General features: G+C 35.8%; 2 protein-coding genes across 3 annotated transcripts; one reads left to right on the top strand and one right to left on the bottom strand.

Moving 5' to 3' along the window:
* Window positions 1–1,973: 1,973 nt before the first annotated feature.
* On the top strand, window positions 1,974–2,880 carry LOC113329876 (uncharacterized mitochondrial protein AtMg00820-like). The gene is made up of 2 exons (XM_026576698.1): window positions 1,974–2,011; window positions 2,208–2,880. Exons 1-2 carry the CDS (start codon window positions 1,974–1,976, stop codon window positions 2,878–2,880), a joined length of 711 nt encoding a protein of 236 aa, XP_026432483.1.
* Window positions 2,881–6,151: 3,271 nt separating this feature from the next.
* On the bottom strand, window positions 6,152–10,956 carry LOC113330248 (eukaryotic translation initiation factor 2A-like). Of its 2 annotated transcripts, XM_026577117.1 has the most exons (15): window positions 10,845–10,956; window positions 10,688–10,742; window positions 9,978–10,104; window positions 9,548–9,902; window positions 9,251–9,434; window positions 8,517–8,751; window positions 8,368–8,436; window positions 7,976–8,077; window positions 7,801–7,841; window positions 7,299–7,432; window positions 7,143–7,206; window positions 6,963–7,059; window positions 6,743–6,867; window positions 6,616–6,641; window positions 6,152–6,489 (listed from the first exon to the last, which is right to left on the bottom strand). In XM_026577117.1, the coding sequence occupies exons 3-15, from the start codon at window positions 10,015–10,017 to the stop codon at window positions 6,408–6,410; spliced, it is 1,554 nt and encodes a 517-aa protein (XP_026432902.1). In that variant the 5' UTR covers window positions 10,018–10,104; window positions 10,688–10,742; window positions 10,845–10,956; the 3' UTR covers window positions 6,152–6,407. The 2 variants fall into 2 exon arrangements, with proteins under 2 accessions (XP_026432902.1, XP_026432901.1); XM_026577116.1 differs by having other exon boundaries at window positions 10,688–10,907.
* Between the last annotated feature and the right edge of the window lie 4,402 nt (window positions 10,957–15,358).

Here is a 15,358-nt window from a genome sequence, read left to right as displayed (position 1 = left end):
CAATGCCTCCTATTACTCGTACCATAGTTTCTTCCGCTGCTAATTAAGAATCATCTCAAGATAAGCAACTTAATAATGCAGAGAAGTATGATTTTCGTCTTCCTTTTACCAACATTGCGAACTTTATTTCTCTGAAGCTTGATCATACCAATTTATTACTCTGGAAAGATAAATTCGAGTCTGTGTTGATTTCCGTCGATCTATTTGATTATGTTGATGGTATGGTTCAAGACTCTCCTCGTTTCTTGATGATTGACGGTGTTCAAACTACAAATCCGGCATGGCTATATTGGAGAAAAGTTGATTGTTTTGTCTCTAGATTTCTTAAAGCTACATTTACTCAATCGATCTCTGGTGATGTTCTTGGGTTAGCCACTGCTCATGAGATTTGGTCCTTTCTCGAGACTACTTTTACTACTCAGTTTGCTGCTAGGAAGTCTATGCTTCGCAATCAACTTCATTCTATCAAGCGTGGTAACACATCTATGTAAGACTATCTTCATGAAATCAAGACTATTACCGATAATCTTGCAGCAATTAATGAACGTGTAAGTAATTCTGACATCATTATGCACGTTTTGAATAGTCTTGGTCGTGATTATAATAATTTTGTCATCTCTGCTCAAATACGAGAAGTAGCTTTTACATTTGCTGAGATTAAAGCACGCTTGATTAATCACCAACAATGTCTTAAAGATCAAGAATCCGAAGTCCAAGGAGTTCTTGATAATCAAAATGCCACAACTATGTATGATCGTAATACCAATTCTGGTGGAGGTAATGGAAACAAGAAACATCATAATAACAAGAATCAGAAACCTCATTCTTCTAATTTAAAGAATAGCACCTACACACAAGGTTCTTCTAGTTCTAGCTCAAGTAGAGGATCTAGAGGTTATTTTGTAGTTCTAGTGGTGGTACCATATATTGGTCACAGGTGGAATGTCAAATTTGTCGCAAAATGGGACACTCTTCTAGTAGATGCTACTACAGATATACACATGACAAGAAATCCATCAGCTCATTGCAAAAAGCTTTTGCTGGAATTGAATTACAAGCTGATCATGTTGAATCTCCTGCTGCTTTACCTACTTCAGCAAACTGGATTCCAGACTCTGGCGCAACCAATCATATGACAAGTGACTCCACCCTTCTCACTAATCCTTCTGGACACAATGGTTCTTCTCAGGTCATGATGGGCAATGGTAAGATCTTATCTATTACTCATATTGGTGTTCTATCTACCAAACACAAGACTTTCAAACTATCTAGAGTTTTATATATTCCTAGCTTAAAAGCCAACTTACTGTCTATAGCCAAGTTTAGTAAAGACAATAATTTCTTTTTTGAATTGCATGACTGGGGATATTTGATAAAGGATGTGGTGACAAATCAGGTTCTTGCTAGAGGTTCCATAAGTAAAAATATTTACCCTATCAAGTCACTTCCAGTTGCTTCTCCAGTTTGCTTTCATGCTTCAACTGCTGCTCCCTCCCAAATTTGGCACAACAGGCTTGGTCATCCTGCTGGTGCTGTCATTCACAAATTACAAACCTCTGAGTCAATAAAGCTTACTTGAAAAGCTGTAGAGTCTCTATGTAGTTCTTGTCAGTTAGGCAAAAGTAAAAGATTTCCTTTCCATTTGTCTAGTAGAGTTAGTTTTGCTCCTTTGGAGCTTATCCACTGTAATGTATGGGGCCCTACCCCTGTCTCTTCTCTTTCAGGTTTTAAATATTACATTGTATTCATTGATGATTACAGTCGTTTTCATTGGATTTATCCAATGAAGGCAAAAATTGATTGTCTTGTAGCTTTTTAGCATTTTAAAAATATCAATGAAAATTTGTTGGCCACCAAGATTCTTTCATTTCAAACTGATAATGCTTTTGAGTTATCTAAAGGTCCCTTTAAAATTTTTCTTGACCAATGTAGCATTTCATTGAGACTCTCTTTTCCACATACCTCTCAGCAAAATGGCATTGCTGAGAGGAAACACAGGCATATTACTGAGGTTGGTCTTACTCTTCTCTTTCAAGCACACATGCTAAAATTCTTTTGGTATGATGCCTTTCATACTGCAACCTTTCTTATCAACAGATTGCCCATTAAAGTTCTTAATTTCTCCTCTCCATATGAAGTCTTATTTTCAAAACCACTTGAATAATCATTCCTTGAAGTTTTTGGATATTGTTGTTTTTCTTACTTAGGTGCTTCAGAAATGACAAGTTTAGTCCTAAGTCTGTTTTATATACCTTTATAGGTTATAACCCTTTACATAAGGGATATAAATGTTATGAGAATGCTACTGGGAAAATCCATGTCTCAAGACATGTTTTCTTTGATGAAACTATTTTTCCCTTTTCCAAAACTTCTATATTTGTTTCTTGCGACAATTCAGTCACCTCTTCTTCTGAGTTCTTATCTTCCTCTACAAATAATCCTTCTTCTGCTCCTTCTTCAATTGGCACCAGATCAAAAGTTGGAACCTCTAAGAAAAATAAATTCCTTGATTTTGTTACTAACCATACTGTTACACATCCAATTGATATGGCCTTTACTTCTTTACTTAATATTACTGAGCCAAAATCCTTTAAAAGTGCTATCAAGATGCCAGTTTGGGCTACAACCATGAAGGAAGAACACATTGCCTTAAAGGATAATGACACTTGGGATTATGTCCCTTATCATCCGGGTATGAATGTTTTGGGATGCAAATGGGTATACAAAGTGAAGTTAAAAGCTGATGGAACTTTTGAAAGATGTAAAGCTAGATTAGTAGCTAAAGCGTATGATCAGTTAGATGGTGTGGATTATTCAGAGACTTATAGTCCTGTGGTCAAAGCTCCTACAATCAAAACTGTTCTTACAATTGTTATGTAAAGAAGTTGGCCAGTCAAGCAGCTTGACGTATCAAATGTGTTTTTGCATGTAACATTAAATGAGTGTGTTTTCATGGAACAACCTGAAGGGTTCAAATTTCCTGGTAAAGAGGATTATGTTTGTCACTTAAAGAAATCATTATATGGCTTGAAACAGGCACCAAGGGCCTGGTTCAGAAATTCAGCAGCAGTCTCTTATCTTATGAATTTAAACACTCTAAGTGTGATCATTCATTATTCATCTTTACTTCTTAAGCTAGTATAATGTATCTTCTCCTATATGTAGATGATATCATTTTGATAGGTAGTTCAGCTAAGTTACTTACAGATCTTGGTTCTGCATTCAAGATGAAGGATCTAGGTGACTTACACTATTTTCTGGGCATTGAGGTTTCTAGAAACTCCAACAATTCAACTATGTTACTCACCCAGACCAAATACACCTTGGATTTACTTAAAAAGGCTGATATGGTTGATTGCAAGCCTTGCTCTACTCCTATTGCTAAAGGTGCAAGATGTTCTTTATATAATAGAGAGATATTACATAATCCTCTGCTTTACAGAAGATTGGTGGGTGGACTTCAGTAGCTATGTCAGGTCTGGTCATAGTTAAGTACTGAAGTCCACCCACCAGTCTTCTTTAATTACAATCGGTTCTTCTGATTTGTCTAAATTGTCAGCTTATTCAGATTTTGACTGGCAGGTTGCCCTGATACAAGAAGAAGTACATCTGGTTATTGTGTTTTCTTAGGTTATTTTCTGATATCATTGACATCTAAGAAGCAACCAATAGTCTCCAAAAGTTCAGCAGAGGCAGAGTACAAAGCTTTAGCTAATGCAGCAGCAGAACTACTTTGGCTTTCATATCTTCTGCAAGAATTGGGTGTTTCTCTGCATCAACCATTTTCTTTGTACTGTGATAATAAAAGTGCTTCTAGCCTGGCCTGCAATCCTGTTTTTCATGCTAGGACAAAACATGTGGAAATAAATTATCATTTTATTAAGGATCTTATTGTCTCCAAATTTCTGGTCATCAAGTTTGTTCCGTCCTTGAGTCAACTAGCTGATCTCTTCACCAAATGATTGGGTTCAGATTGTTCTACACATTGGTTTCCAAGCTCATGTATTTCAAGCATACTGAGCTTGAGGGGAAGTATTAGAGTTTGTATTGTGTATTATTGTGTCTGCCCTTATCGTGTGAGTGTGTGTACTTATAACTCTATAATGAATGGTCTGTAATAGTCCTGTAATGGCTTTACACGTTTAGTCTTGTCCTTGGTTAGTACTCTAAGTACTACCTGCCACTGTCTCCTCTTGTATCTCATTCTATTGAATAATAACATTTCCTTCACCTTTACTCCGATCATCTCACAAAACTGTAAGACTCTCTGTACTCTGTTCGCTTCTGGAAAATAGCCAACTGTACTAAGACTTTTGTTTCTAAATAATAAAATCGATTGAGATCATCGCTCAAAAAATAAAAAAATAAAACTTCGGCCTTAAAAGGCATGATATGTTCTACTGTTGCTGTGTGGGAGTGTGTTAATGATTCTTTGTTAGTTGAATGTGGTAATGAAATTACGTGCCGACTCCTTCACATATATACATCTATGATCTATCCAAATTAATACAACTCTGCACTTAATTAATTTGCCGACATAGTTTATCCGACGTGACCTGACATATTTTATCGACATAATTTATGTAAGACAGCAATTGGGCCACGCACACCTGGAGTATCTTCCCAAATGTATTACGTGTCGCCGTAGTTGGGACCTGATGCTTCCATGTGGCCACTAGTATCTACTAACTTAACAACACGCGTCCTTTTCAGGCTCCCGATCAGATTGAGCTACCACATACATATCAATCTTGCCCGACTTTCAAAACTCAAAACGAATGCATTTTCACTTCGTTGGTCGGTCAGCAAACAGAAGAAGTGATGGTCATGGAAGCTTGCAAGGAGAGAAAAGAGCAATTAGGACATCAAAATGAAGATGAGAAAGGTACATCATCATCGATGTTAGATCCAACTACCAAGATGTTAATCCAAGAATCAATCGTATCGACAACAGGAAGAAACAACGGTCAAGATAATATAACTGGTGATGGTGATGGTGGAAATAAGGGGGTTTCGCAGAAACCTGGCGACGTTCTTGTGTTTAAGAGATCAGTTAACAAAATCGATTCTTCTCTCGAGTGATCTAACGGTTTAGATACATCTGGTTGAAGACCTATGTAAGTTAGATTAGTTTATGTACTAATACCAGGTTAGATTAGTACTCTAATAAACTTGATCTTTTTGTCTCTTCGATTCCAACTGATAAGATGTAATCCGTGAAGAAATGTTTTCCCTTTTTGCTGCTTTGGTTGGTACAAGATGGTCCTGCTAACATGTACTCTATGATAAGTTCTTGTGTCTGTTCTCATGAATCAGTCTTGACTTGTAAGCTATAACTTATGAGGATTGGAAACGATCTCTTGCTGATCTTATGACTAATTCCGGTCTCTAATCTAGGGTATTTCATGGTTTTTGTTTGGTTTTAGTGCTGACAAGTTCGATAGTGTTACCTGACTCATCTCTATCGCTAGGAAAGTTTTAGTATCGTAGTTTACGTTATAGGGTTTAATTCCATGACTATACGTAGTACCATTTTGTGATTCTGTACTTAATGTGTTGTGTGCTTTAAGTTCTTGAAGGCCAAAGAAGCCTGATGACATACAAATGATTGCAGGGAACTTGGAAAGTTTGCTCTCTCAGGATACTCCAGGTCTAAAAGGGAGCTTGGAGGCCCGTCCTGCAGGACCCGTCTGCCTGGAACACTTTTATATAACAAGAACTACCGTCAATTGAAGTGGCAAGCTTGTGTACATGCTCTGGTGCTCCCATGCCAGTAAAAACTCCATGTAACAGATCAAAAAGCATATTCTTCAAAATCTCGAAGTTTTGAAAGAAAAAGCTTCAGAAATTGAGCGAGGGTATAACCCAAAGCCTTTCCAAATTTTGGTTCTTGTTTCCAAGTTTTGATTGCTCCCGTTTCCAAAATTTTAAACTAGTTGGAATCCTAGCGATAAGCTGGGCTCTAAATTATTACAAAAAAAATCCTAGGGACAAGCTGGCTCCAAATTATTACCAAAAATTTCAGCCTTATTTTCGGATAAGGGACGTCTATACAACAGCTCTGCCAAGGTCAATAGCACAATTACAAAGTGCCCACAGATGGAACCTTTTGCAGACTGTTGCTCTCTTTTTTTAACTATAAAAAAAAAAATCGAATCAACAGACCGACCTTTAGTTAATTAACAGGCAAAAGGTCCACAAAGTATTATCTAATCATCGCGATAAATTTCTAAATGGAAATGGTACACAAAAATACAGTATGGGTTGAAAAATTGGGGACAAGATCCTAATAGCGGTTCAAACCCGCATGTTTCTCTGCTCAAAAGGCTTGTACAATGTCGTCAGAAATTCTAAATGGGAGAAGAACCTTAGAAAACCAGAAGGTGGCCATTTTAGCGCCTCCAAGATTAAGCACCACCCTCTGCAGCCTTTTTGGCTCTTTGTTTCTCCCTTTTCAGTTTGTTTCTCAATGCATTCTTGCTCATTTCTCTGAAACAATTTAACACGGAGACGAGATGTTAATGGGAGCAATCAAGACTAACTGAAAAGGTAAGCCGTATAGAAAATATATTAAAAACAAAACATAAGATGAAACAAAGCTATCAGTGTGCTTACTCTGTCGAACTTCCTCCCCCAAAAAGCTGCACAAGCAGAACAAAAACTCATTAAACCTCACGGAAGTAAATAAACATATCATAGATAACAAATAAACAAAAATTTGCAAGTCTAATGTACAGCTCACCTCGGCCTGCACAGAAGCTGCAACCTTGGCGTGAGGTGGTCGATAAGCCGCAGGCTTTGGTGCAACAGGATTAACAACAGCTGCTTTCTTAGCGCCTTGGGAAGACTTTGACCCTTGTCCTGGTCCTGAATACCGGAAGATAAAACAATTAAACTTTCTTCGCGTGCGAAGCGAAAGAAAATACAGGTTCCACAATGGTTAATAATGAAGGATACGCAACCTGATTGTTTTTTCTCATCTATCTTTAATGAGCCAATTGCTTCGGCTAGTTCAGGAACATCACCAAATTTTTCTGGGGCTTCTGGCTTCCAATCAGCCTGTCAAAAGAATAGAACTATTGACGGCTGAAGGATACTTGATTAAGGGGAACTAGTTTAGAGGTATGATTAGTAGTACTGACCTGGTAAAGCTTGGCAAACATCTTTTTAAACAACAATGATCCATTGGGGTGGAAGATTTTAATCCTACAAATGAAATCCATATATTACTGGATGAAGTTATCACGGAACCTTAAACAGGACATAAAAAGGAGTGAAGAAATCTAAACGATACATACCCATTGTCAACCTGTAATCTTGGAGCTGTTGTAGCAGTCATGAAATAACGGCCATCTGGGGACCATTCGCTTGATACGGATAGCTCTGCCCTTGTCGATCCAAGCAATTTTTTCTCTTTGTAGTCCCAAAATGCCTAAGGATTACCAGAATCAAGAAATAGGGGAAAATCTCAATTTCTAAAAAAGTACTCAATCTTGTGAAACATCTATCCTGTGCTTTTCACGATGACACATTATGAAGAAATTGCATTCATTCTCTTGGAACAAAAGCAAATATAAGATAGAGTAGCAACTGGGACGCGAGTCTAGTCATGCTCTACGAGTTGGTTGTTTTGAGAAGATACGTATTTTTTTCTTTTTTACACTAGATATTAGGTACAATCCCGCAAGACTACTAGTACATATATAATCAAGTGCAGAGAATCCCAAATCTCCATCTAGCATATTGATCCATTGCACACAATGGAAAAACTCAGAAACAGAAGAAATAAGAATCGCATACCATGTCACCAGGTAAGTTACCAAACCCTGCCAAACATAGATCTGTAAACCAGAGATTAAGGTCACGACAAAAACAGGTCATTTGATCCAAATGAAGAATCAAACGAAAAACATTAGAATAGGAAAAAGAAATATCAAAAACTGAGAGACAGAGAGAGAATCTTTATGAAGGATACATCTTCCTTTCGGGTTCCATCTGATAGTGTTGTAAGGACCCTCTCCAAGTTCAAGCAGAGGATTGCACTTCTTGTTAAAGATCGTTGCTTTTGCAGGCATATCTTTTGTTATGGTCAAGGAAACAAACAGGACAGACAAATAAACACTGCAAATGCATATTATTTAAGCAAAGCAACGTTGATTACCACTCCAATATTTTTAATTCCCGTAATTATGATCTTATGATTTCGTCTATAAAATTTAAGAGAAAGTTTTATCTACTTATTTTTCTTCATACTTTTCACGCGGACCATATATATTGATATGGTGAGCCAGTGTTTCCAATGTGACATTTTCATCTCATTTAACTTTAGACGGTTTATGTAATCTAGCTCAACGGCCAACAGGATACATCCATAAACAGCAGCAAATTCTGCACCAGTGCTTGACCATCGAACTTCATGAACAGGACCTTCTTTACCTGCCAGAGTATATAACTAACAATCAGTACCCCCGAAAGACTGTAATATCAAATTTATTTTTGAGAAGCAAACAACTTACGCAGGGGAACAGATCCTTCATGAGTTCCATCAGTTGTCAAGTAGTGCAGCTTTGATTCTCCATAGTAACTCTGGTTGGTTGCATCAACATCTGATTGTGCTATAATTAGAAGCCCCGTAGAACCATGATTCCAAATTAATTGCACTGTGGAACACCGGAAAAAACTTTTTCGAGCAACAGGTTGAGCCTGAGCATCCTTCCCACAAGCAAAAATTTGGACACTGGCTGGAATCCCCTACACAACGAGAAAACTAGATTCGGATACTAATTTTCGCATGAGAGAAAAACCTTGGATGTTGGGAAGATCACAATTAACTTGAGTCATATCCGAGTCTCCCAATAGCCAATGGCCAATGGCAATCATTAATCCAATCTTGTTTGGGAAATAACTTAATCTCCTTGCGAGTCTTATTAATAATTTGGTTTATCTACTACATTACATTAGTCAAACGAATACAAAAGTTGATTGTTTCATTTCTAACAAAGTTACTGAGGTCAATCGCTCAAAATCCAACTCCATAAGCAAGAGATGAAACAGCTCAACATCTAAAATTTGGTTCACTATGTGCACATTTACAGGATCATTGTATTCCAAAATACAATGATACAACGAACAAACAAAAACAATAACAACATTCCAAGCGCCATACTACGAGTTGTAATCCTACTATGCAGTATATCGTGTCAAACTTGCAAAGCTAAAATTTTCTCTTGGATCAATGTTTCTCACTAACCTTAGCTTCTGCAACAAATGCAGCAACATGAGACCCTGGAGTCTTAGAAAGCTCTATTGCAGCTACACCAGGGATCCTAAGCTTAGTGAAGCCTCTTGAAAAATCCCCAGTATCCAAAAACTGTATTTCATTTGTTGCCATCCGACACGCAACAGATTCATCAGAGCAAAAGCAAATTGAGGGCCTGAGGATCAGAAAAAAGATGAATTCTAACTAATGCTAATACAATATCAGATGTAAGTGAAACTTAACAAGGAATTGGATAAATTTAGAAGTGTGAATGAATTTCTTTATTACCATGTAGTCCTCGACATGCTTTTCTGAAACAGCTGATAAACTGGAGTGCCAGTCTCTATATTCCACAAAACCACATTCTTCTCTTGTGGTGTCGAAACTTTCTGAAAGGTTTGAAGATATGTCCCACGAGGAGACAAAGCGGCTGCTAGAAAATTCGGTATCTCGAAAGATCTGATCTCAGTGGAGCTGGAACAATCATAGATGCTAATCTTAGAGTCAGGTTTAATCACCATGAGCCTAGATCCATCTTCACTATACTTCGACGTGCTGCATGGAACTTTTGCAAGCTTAACACGTGGTTCCCCATTGTTAAATGGAGGTCCATCCCAGAGAGAGTATCCTTCTGGTTCTCTAGCTGGTGAGAAGTGAAAGTAATGTAAGCTAAAAGTAAGACAAAAAACCAACTTGAGAAGAAGAGGTAGGAAAGTACCTAAAATCTCCAGTGATGGTGAAGTATCTGTGGCAGCCATATCTGGCTAACTGGAGATTTGTGGAAGATGGGCAGTCCGCACACCCACTTTAGCAAAGGGTGACTCAAAAGCAACAGGGTCTTGAAGCTGCATAAAAAATCAAATTATCAGATGCAGACCAGCTACTTAAATGTCAATAAAGAGAGAAACATACACTTGATCGAATCACCTGAAAGCTAAAACTGCTAAAACTCCAATATCAAATTACATACAAGCTTCCAAAAACGCATTTTTCTAGCTTTCAATAGTTCAAAATCATACCTAAATCCTTTCATTAGCCAATGGCTCCTAAGTGAAAAAAAAAAAATTTGACAAAGACCCCAGCATTGGTCACTGAATTTGACATCTAACAAGTCATATTAACATTAGAACTTCAATCTAATGATAATCGCAACATAATCGTCAAGGTAAACATTGAAAACTCAATGGTTGGCAAAAAGAAAAAAGGTTTACACCTTTATACACAAATTACTACACACTTATCAGCAATAGTCAATCTACACCTCACAATCATAATGTTGATGATTATTGGATACAAGGTCATAGGGTTTAATACAGTTTATATATTCTTTCATACAATCATAATATGTTATCAATCAATAACGTTTATCAATAATGAAATAACTAGTAGGTCCAAAATTACTTGAGAAGAGAAGGGGGGGGAAACAACCTTGAATTGAAGATCTAAATTGACTGGGAGGAGTAACTCGGATGAATTACAATTACTGCACCAAAAATATAATTTCAAGTGAGATATAGAAGACCCACTACAGTTCGAACGTGGAGAGAATGGAATTTGACAGATTTGAAGCTGAAGATTTTTGTACCTGGAAAGATTCAGCGGATATGTGTTGGTTTGCTGAAGAACAACATAAAACCCTTTTCTTTGCCTGCTTGAGACGGGAAGAGAAAGGTGTGTGTGCGCGGGCTTGGAATGTTTTGGGCCGGCTTCAAAACTGAAGATTTTGGGCCTAAAATTACCTTTTGTGCACTTTATTTCTTAGTACTCCGTCCCCTTAAAAAAAGAACCATTTTTTAGGGACCATGATTTTTTTTTGGGACCATGATCTTATTAGGCCAATCTCCCTATACTTATAAGGGGTATCTTAAAATTGGGTAAATACACATTTACCCTTTATTTTAATTTAAATTAAAACTAACCTAATAACTATATAAATCTAATCATATATATTTAATCTAAATGAATCTGTTAACCAAAATCAAAATCAAAAACAGGGGGGGAATCGAATTTTTTTAGTTTTGAAAAAAAAAATTATTCTCTTCTTCTTCTCTCTTTCCTTGGTGTTCCTCGTTCGATTGAAAAATGAGTATTAACCATCAAATGAGTTGAAAATGGAAGTTGCAGAGAAAAGTTCGGCTAGGAATTATGTGAAAAACTTTGTCGAACTAACCGAACTTAATGAAAATGATGAACATGAAGAACAGTTTGGCTACTTCGCAAAACAAATTCCCAACCGAACCTTAGTTCAGTTAGTAGCAAAAAACATTTCCCAACTGAACCTTAGTTCGGTTATTTCACAAAATATTTCCAAACCGAACCTAACGGTTCGGTTAATGCAAAAAACATTTCCCAACCGAACTGGTCAGTTCGGGTACGTCACAAAAAATGTTTCTTAACCGAACTTTCGTAAAAAGTTTTAAATATTTTTGTAACCGAACTATTTAATGGTCCCACCAAATATATAGTTTGGTTTGATCGCATGGAAAATTTTCAATTTTTTTTGTAACCGAACTTCTTACTGGTAACTAATCATTACTAATCATACTGATCACTAATCATTAAGTTCGTTTTTGGTCATAAACGAACTTAATCGCAAAAAAATTTAAAATTTTTCGCAAAGAAAATTTTCCATTTTTTGTAATAGAACTTCTTAATGGTAACTAATCATTACTAATCATACTAATCATTAACTAATAACTAACAAATCATTCACACATTTAATTAAGGAGGGTAATTTTGGTATTAAGAAAAACATTTAGATAATGGGTGACTTAGGATTACTTATAATGTCTTGACTAAAATAGAATCATGATCCCCACAAAAAAATCATGGTCCCCAAAAAATGGTTCTAAAAAAAATGCATCACTTTTTGAATTTGATCTATTTTTAGGCTAAAATGAAAATGTGATAGTATCTTTTTTTTCAAAATGGAGGTGGCAGCACTTAGTACGAAGGAGATCTTTGAAGGGCGACAGCCCCCTCAGGATGTGATTGACTTGATCAGGGGTCTCTGCAGCGACGCTTTGGACTGAAAAGGTATGTATCTGCTGATAAATGGGACGAACAAAATCGGCTAGGTAGATTAGTTTGACCTAGCCGATTGTGAATCTTATGTACTTCAAAATGAACCTGCCTAGTTTCGGGCCTCAGCAGTTCAGTTGGAGCCTGTTATTAAAAGACAAAAATAGACATTAAGAAGTAAAAGGGAATACCCCTTATCCGACTATTTTATAGAATGGCTAATTTACCCTGATTAATTAGTGTTAATCGGGTGATCAATTGATGTTTAATCAAACTAAACTAGAAATCAAATGATCTTGATTCATCACCAAACATAGAAAAAAAGATTGAAAAAAACTCAGCCCAGAATCGGTATGCGTTCGTGCAGTGGTAAACCGATTCTAGATATTTTTATCTTTATATTATAGAGCATGGAAATATGAATTGAACACAAAAAGAATGAGGTCATTCTGACATCAGATGAACAAGTTATCAGCAAAACAGTCAAAGAAATGCCGAGATTTACAATCGGTTTACATGGACATTTATATAAACCGATTCTAGCGAAAAAAATCACAAAAAAACTCATGAATTTACAATTGATCCGTCACTATTTGTAATAGATAACTTTTTATGATCAAATCAATACGTCAAATACTAATTACTAATGCAAGTCTATTAATAGTAGGTAAAAGAAACCTCGTAGTGGATGAATTTGTGTTTAAAAAGTAAATGATTTGCAATGTGATCAATGATACTGCTTTCGTCAGTTTAAAAATAAAATAAAAAAGTATTAAGCAAGGATATCCAACAACTTCCTTCCTTTTAATAATGATTGTTAAGTTTTTTCTGTCATGGTTAAGAAGGATGATTCCTTGAACTTAATACCTGGGTTCAAACCTTCTATAATGCTGTTCAGGTTATCCATTTGCAATTCACATATGATCTTATTGACTTCCTAGATATCAGTGTTGAGTAATTCAGGAATCTCAAAAACATAATGATGTCCTTTCATCTAGTTTTTGGTTTGAAGGTCAATTTCAAGAAAAGTTCTTTAGTATCAATTGGAAATATAGTTAATATATGCAGAGTACTGGAGTTTTTGGTCATCCTGTTATATCTTTCCCAACTAAATATTTAGGTATTCCTTTGGGCAGCAAATTTAAGGTTGTCGGGGTATGGGATGTGATTTCCAGAAAAAGCTTAGTATGTGGTAGAGGAGATACTTATCCAAAAGAGGGACACTAATGCTTATAAGAAATGTGCTTTCAAGTCTTTCTATTTATTATTTCTTATTGTTCCAAATTCCAGTTTCTGCTGAGAAATAGATAGAAAAGATAATGACACAATTTTTGTGGGTACTAAGAACAATAAAAACTAAAAATGGGATGGGTTTGCTGGACTAAAGTATGCTTTCGAGAAGAATGTGGAGGTGAATAGGCATTAAAAAAATTAAGACTTATAAACAAGTTGATACATGGTAAATGGAAATGGAGATATATTAAGGAGAAAACTGCACTTGGAGGAGAGTTATCATCGATAATCTGGAGGCAACATAAAGGATTTTCTTCGTAATACTTCTAATAAAGATGTCGATAAAATTTTATGGGAAGTTATCTTGAATTGTATAAGTATTGTGGAACAAAATTTAACAATTCACATGAGTAGTGGTGATAGATGTTTCTTTTGGAAATATGCATTATTGAACAGTCATGCACCTATGACTTTGTTATATGCTATTTACAAGCTTAGTAGATTATATATGGCATGTCATTATTCAAGAATTGTTGGTTGTGAATACAGGATTAGATGGAACTTTGCTTTTTGCAGGGCTTTGAAGGATGAAGAGTTGGAAAATATAGATCATACTTTGAAACATGATTTCTACCTTCCACGTAGGGATTAGTGGTGATCAAAGAGTTCGGCAGAATGATACTAAGGCTTTTTCTGCTGCAGAATATTATAAGAATCTGGAAGATGATGGTTTGCTCTTGTTTCCTCATAAATGTGTCTGCAATCCAAAAATTCCACAGAAGGTGGTTTTCTTTATCTGGTCGTTATATTATAATGCTGCTCATACTATGTACTTTTATAGAAACACCACGATGGTAAATGGTTGTTTGTCATGCAATAAGGTTGTAAAGTCAAAGAGTCACATTTTTTTGCACTCTGAGGTAACAATAGAAGTTTGGATTTACTTTTTGAGTAGCCACAACTTGAAATGGATGTTTCAGGAGTTTGTTAGAGACAATATTTGGGAATATTTGAGGAGAAAAAAGAGCTTAACTTTTAGTATCAGAAGAACAATTTGGTTTGTAATCCCCTTTGATATTTGGTGGGTAAAGTGGATAGAGAGAAATGCTAGGATTTTTAATGGCAGGTACCAAACTATGAAGAATTTGTAAGAAGAGTGTCGAGATTTTAATGATTGGTGTATAAGAACTAGTATCCTTAAGGGGATTTATTTGAATTCTGTTTTGCACAATTGAGAAGTTATTATGCATTAGCTTCTAGTTTTTTTTTTTTTATGTTGCATTTCTACTACAACTGAGTTGCTTTTCTTTCTTTTTTGATCCTACTATGTTACTTTCTTGGTAATGGACTTGTTTTTTTATAAACTTTCCTTCTAGAATAAAAAAAAAAAAAAAACTTGAAAGTTTTGTCTCAAAATTAGATTTCAACCATATTCAATAACATTCAGACTCAATAGATTTTAACTATGTACCAAATTAACTGACTCAAAAAATTAAAATAAAATAAATCGGCTTGCAAGCATAATTTGAATGATTAAATATCAACTTTATCATCTTCTTCCTCATCAACCCCTCTGTTTCCATTAGCACTATTAGTCTTATTATCTTTCATACGCTTATCCTAATCCATTTGAAGTTGAAAACTTCAAAAAATGATAAGAACAAAAATATTTGACCTTTGATTTTGCGCCTCCACTTATTAAGTTTCTCATCCTTTATGCTTTTAGGGTGTTTTTCACATCCCCACCCCAAAATCGGATTTCACATTCCGACATTTACTATTTGCCAATTTATTTCAACTGGTTTCTGGTTTTGTCTTATCTTTTTTCATTATTTTATTTTTAAA

This window comes from Papaver somniferum, unplaced genomic scaffold (genome assembly GCF_003573695.1).
Source record: "Papaver somniferum cultivar HN1 unplaced genomic scaffold, ASM357369v1 unplaced-scaffold_117, whole genome shotgun sequence".
Classification (NCBI taxonomy): Eukaryota; Viridiplantae; Streptophyta; class Magnoliopsida; order Ranunculales; family Papaveraceae; genus Papaver; species Papaver somniferum.
This window is presented reverse-complemented; position numbering and strand designations above follow the sequence as displayed.

Coding starts and splice junctions, on each gene's coding strand:
- LOC113329876 (XM_026576698.1), top strand. CDS start 1,974: ATGGCATTGCTGAGAGGAAACACAGGCATATTACTGAG. Junction 2,012..2,207: donor AACACAGGCATATTACTGAG/GTTGGTCTTACT, acceptor TTTCTTACTTAG/GTGCTTCAGAAATGACAAGT.
- LOC113330248 (XM_026577117.1), bottom strand. CDS start 10,017: ATGGCTGCCACAGATACTTCACCATCACTGGAGATTTTAG. Junction 8,078..8,367: donor ATTTGCTGCTGTTTATGGAT/GTATCCTGTTGG, acceptor CCATAACAAAAG/ATATGCCTGCAAAAGCAACG. Junction 7,842..7,975: donor ATGGAACCCGAAAGGAAGAT/GTATCCTTCATA, acceptor TCTGGTTTACAG/ATCTATGTTTGGCAGGGTTT.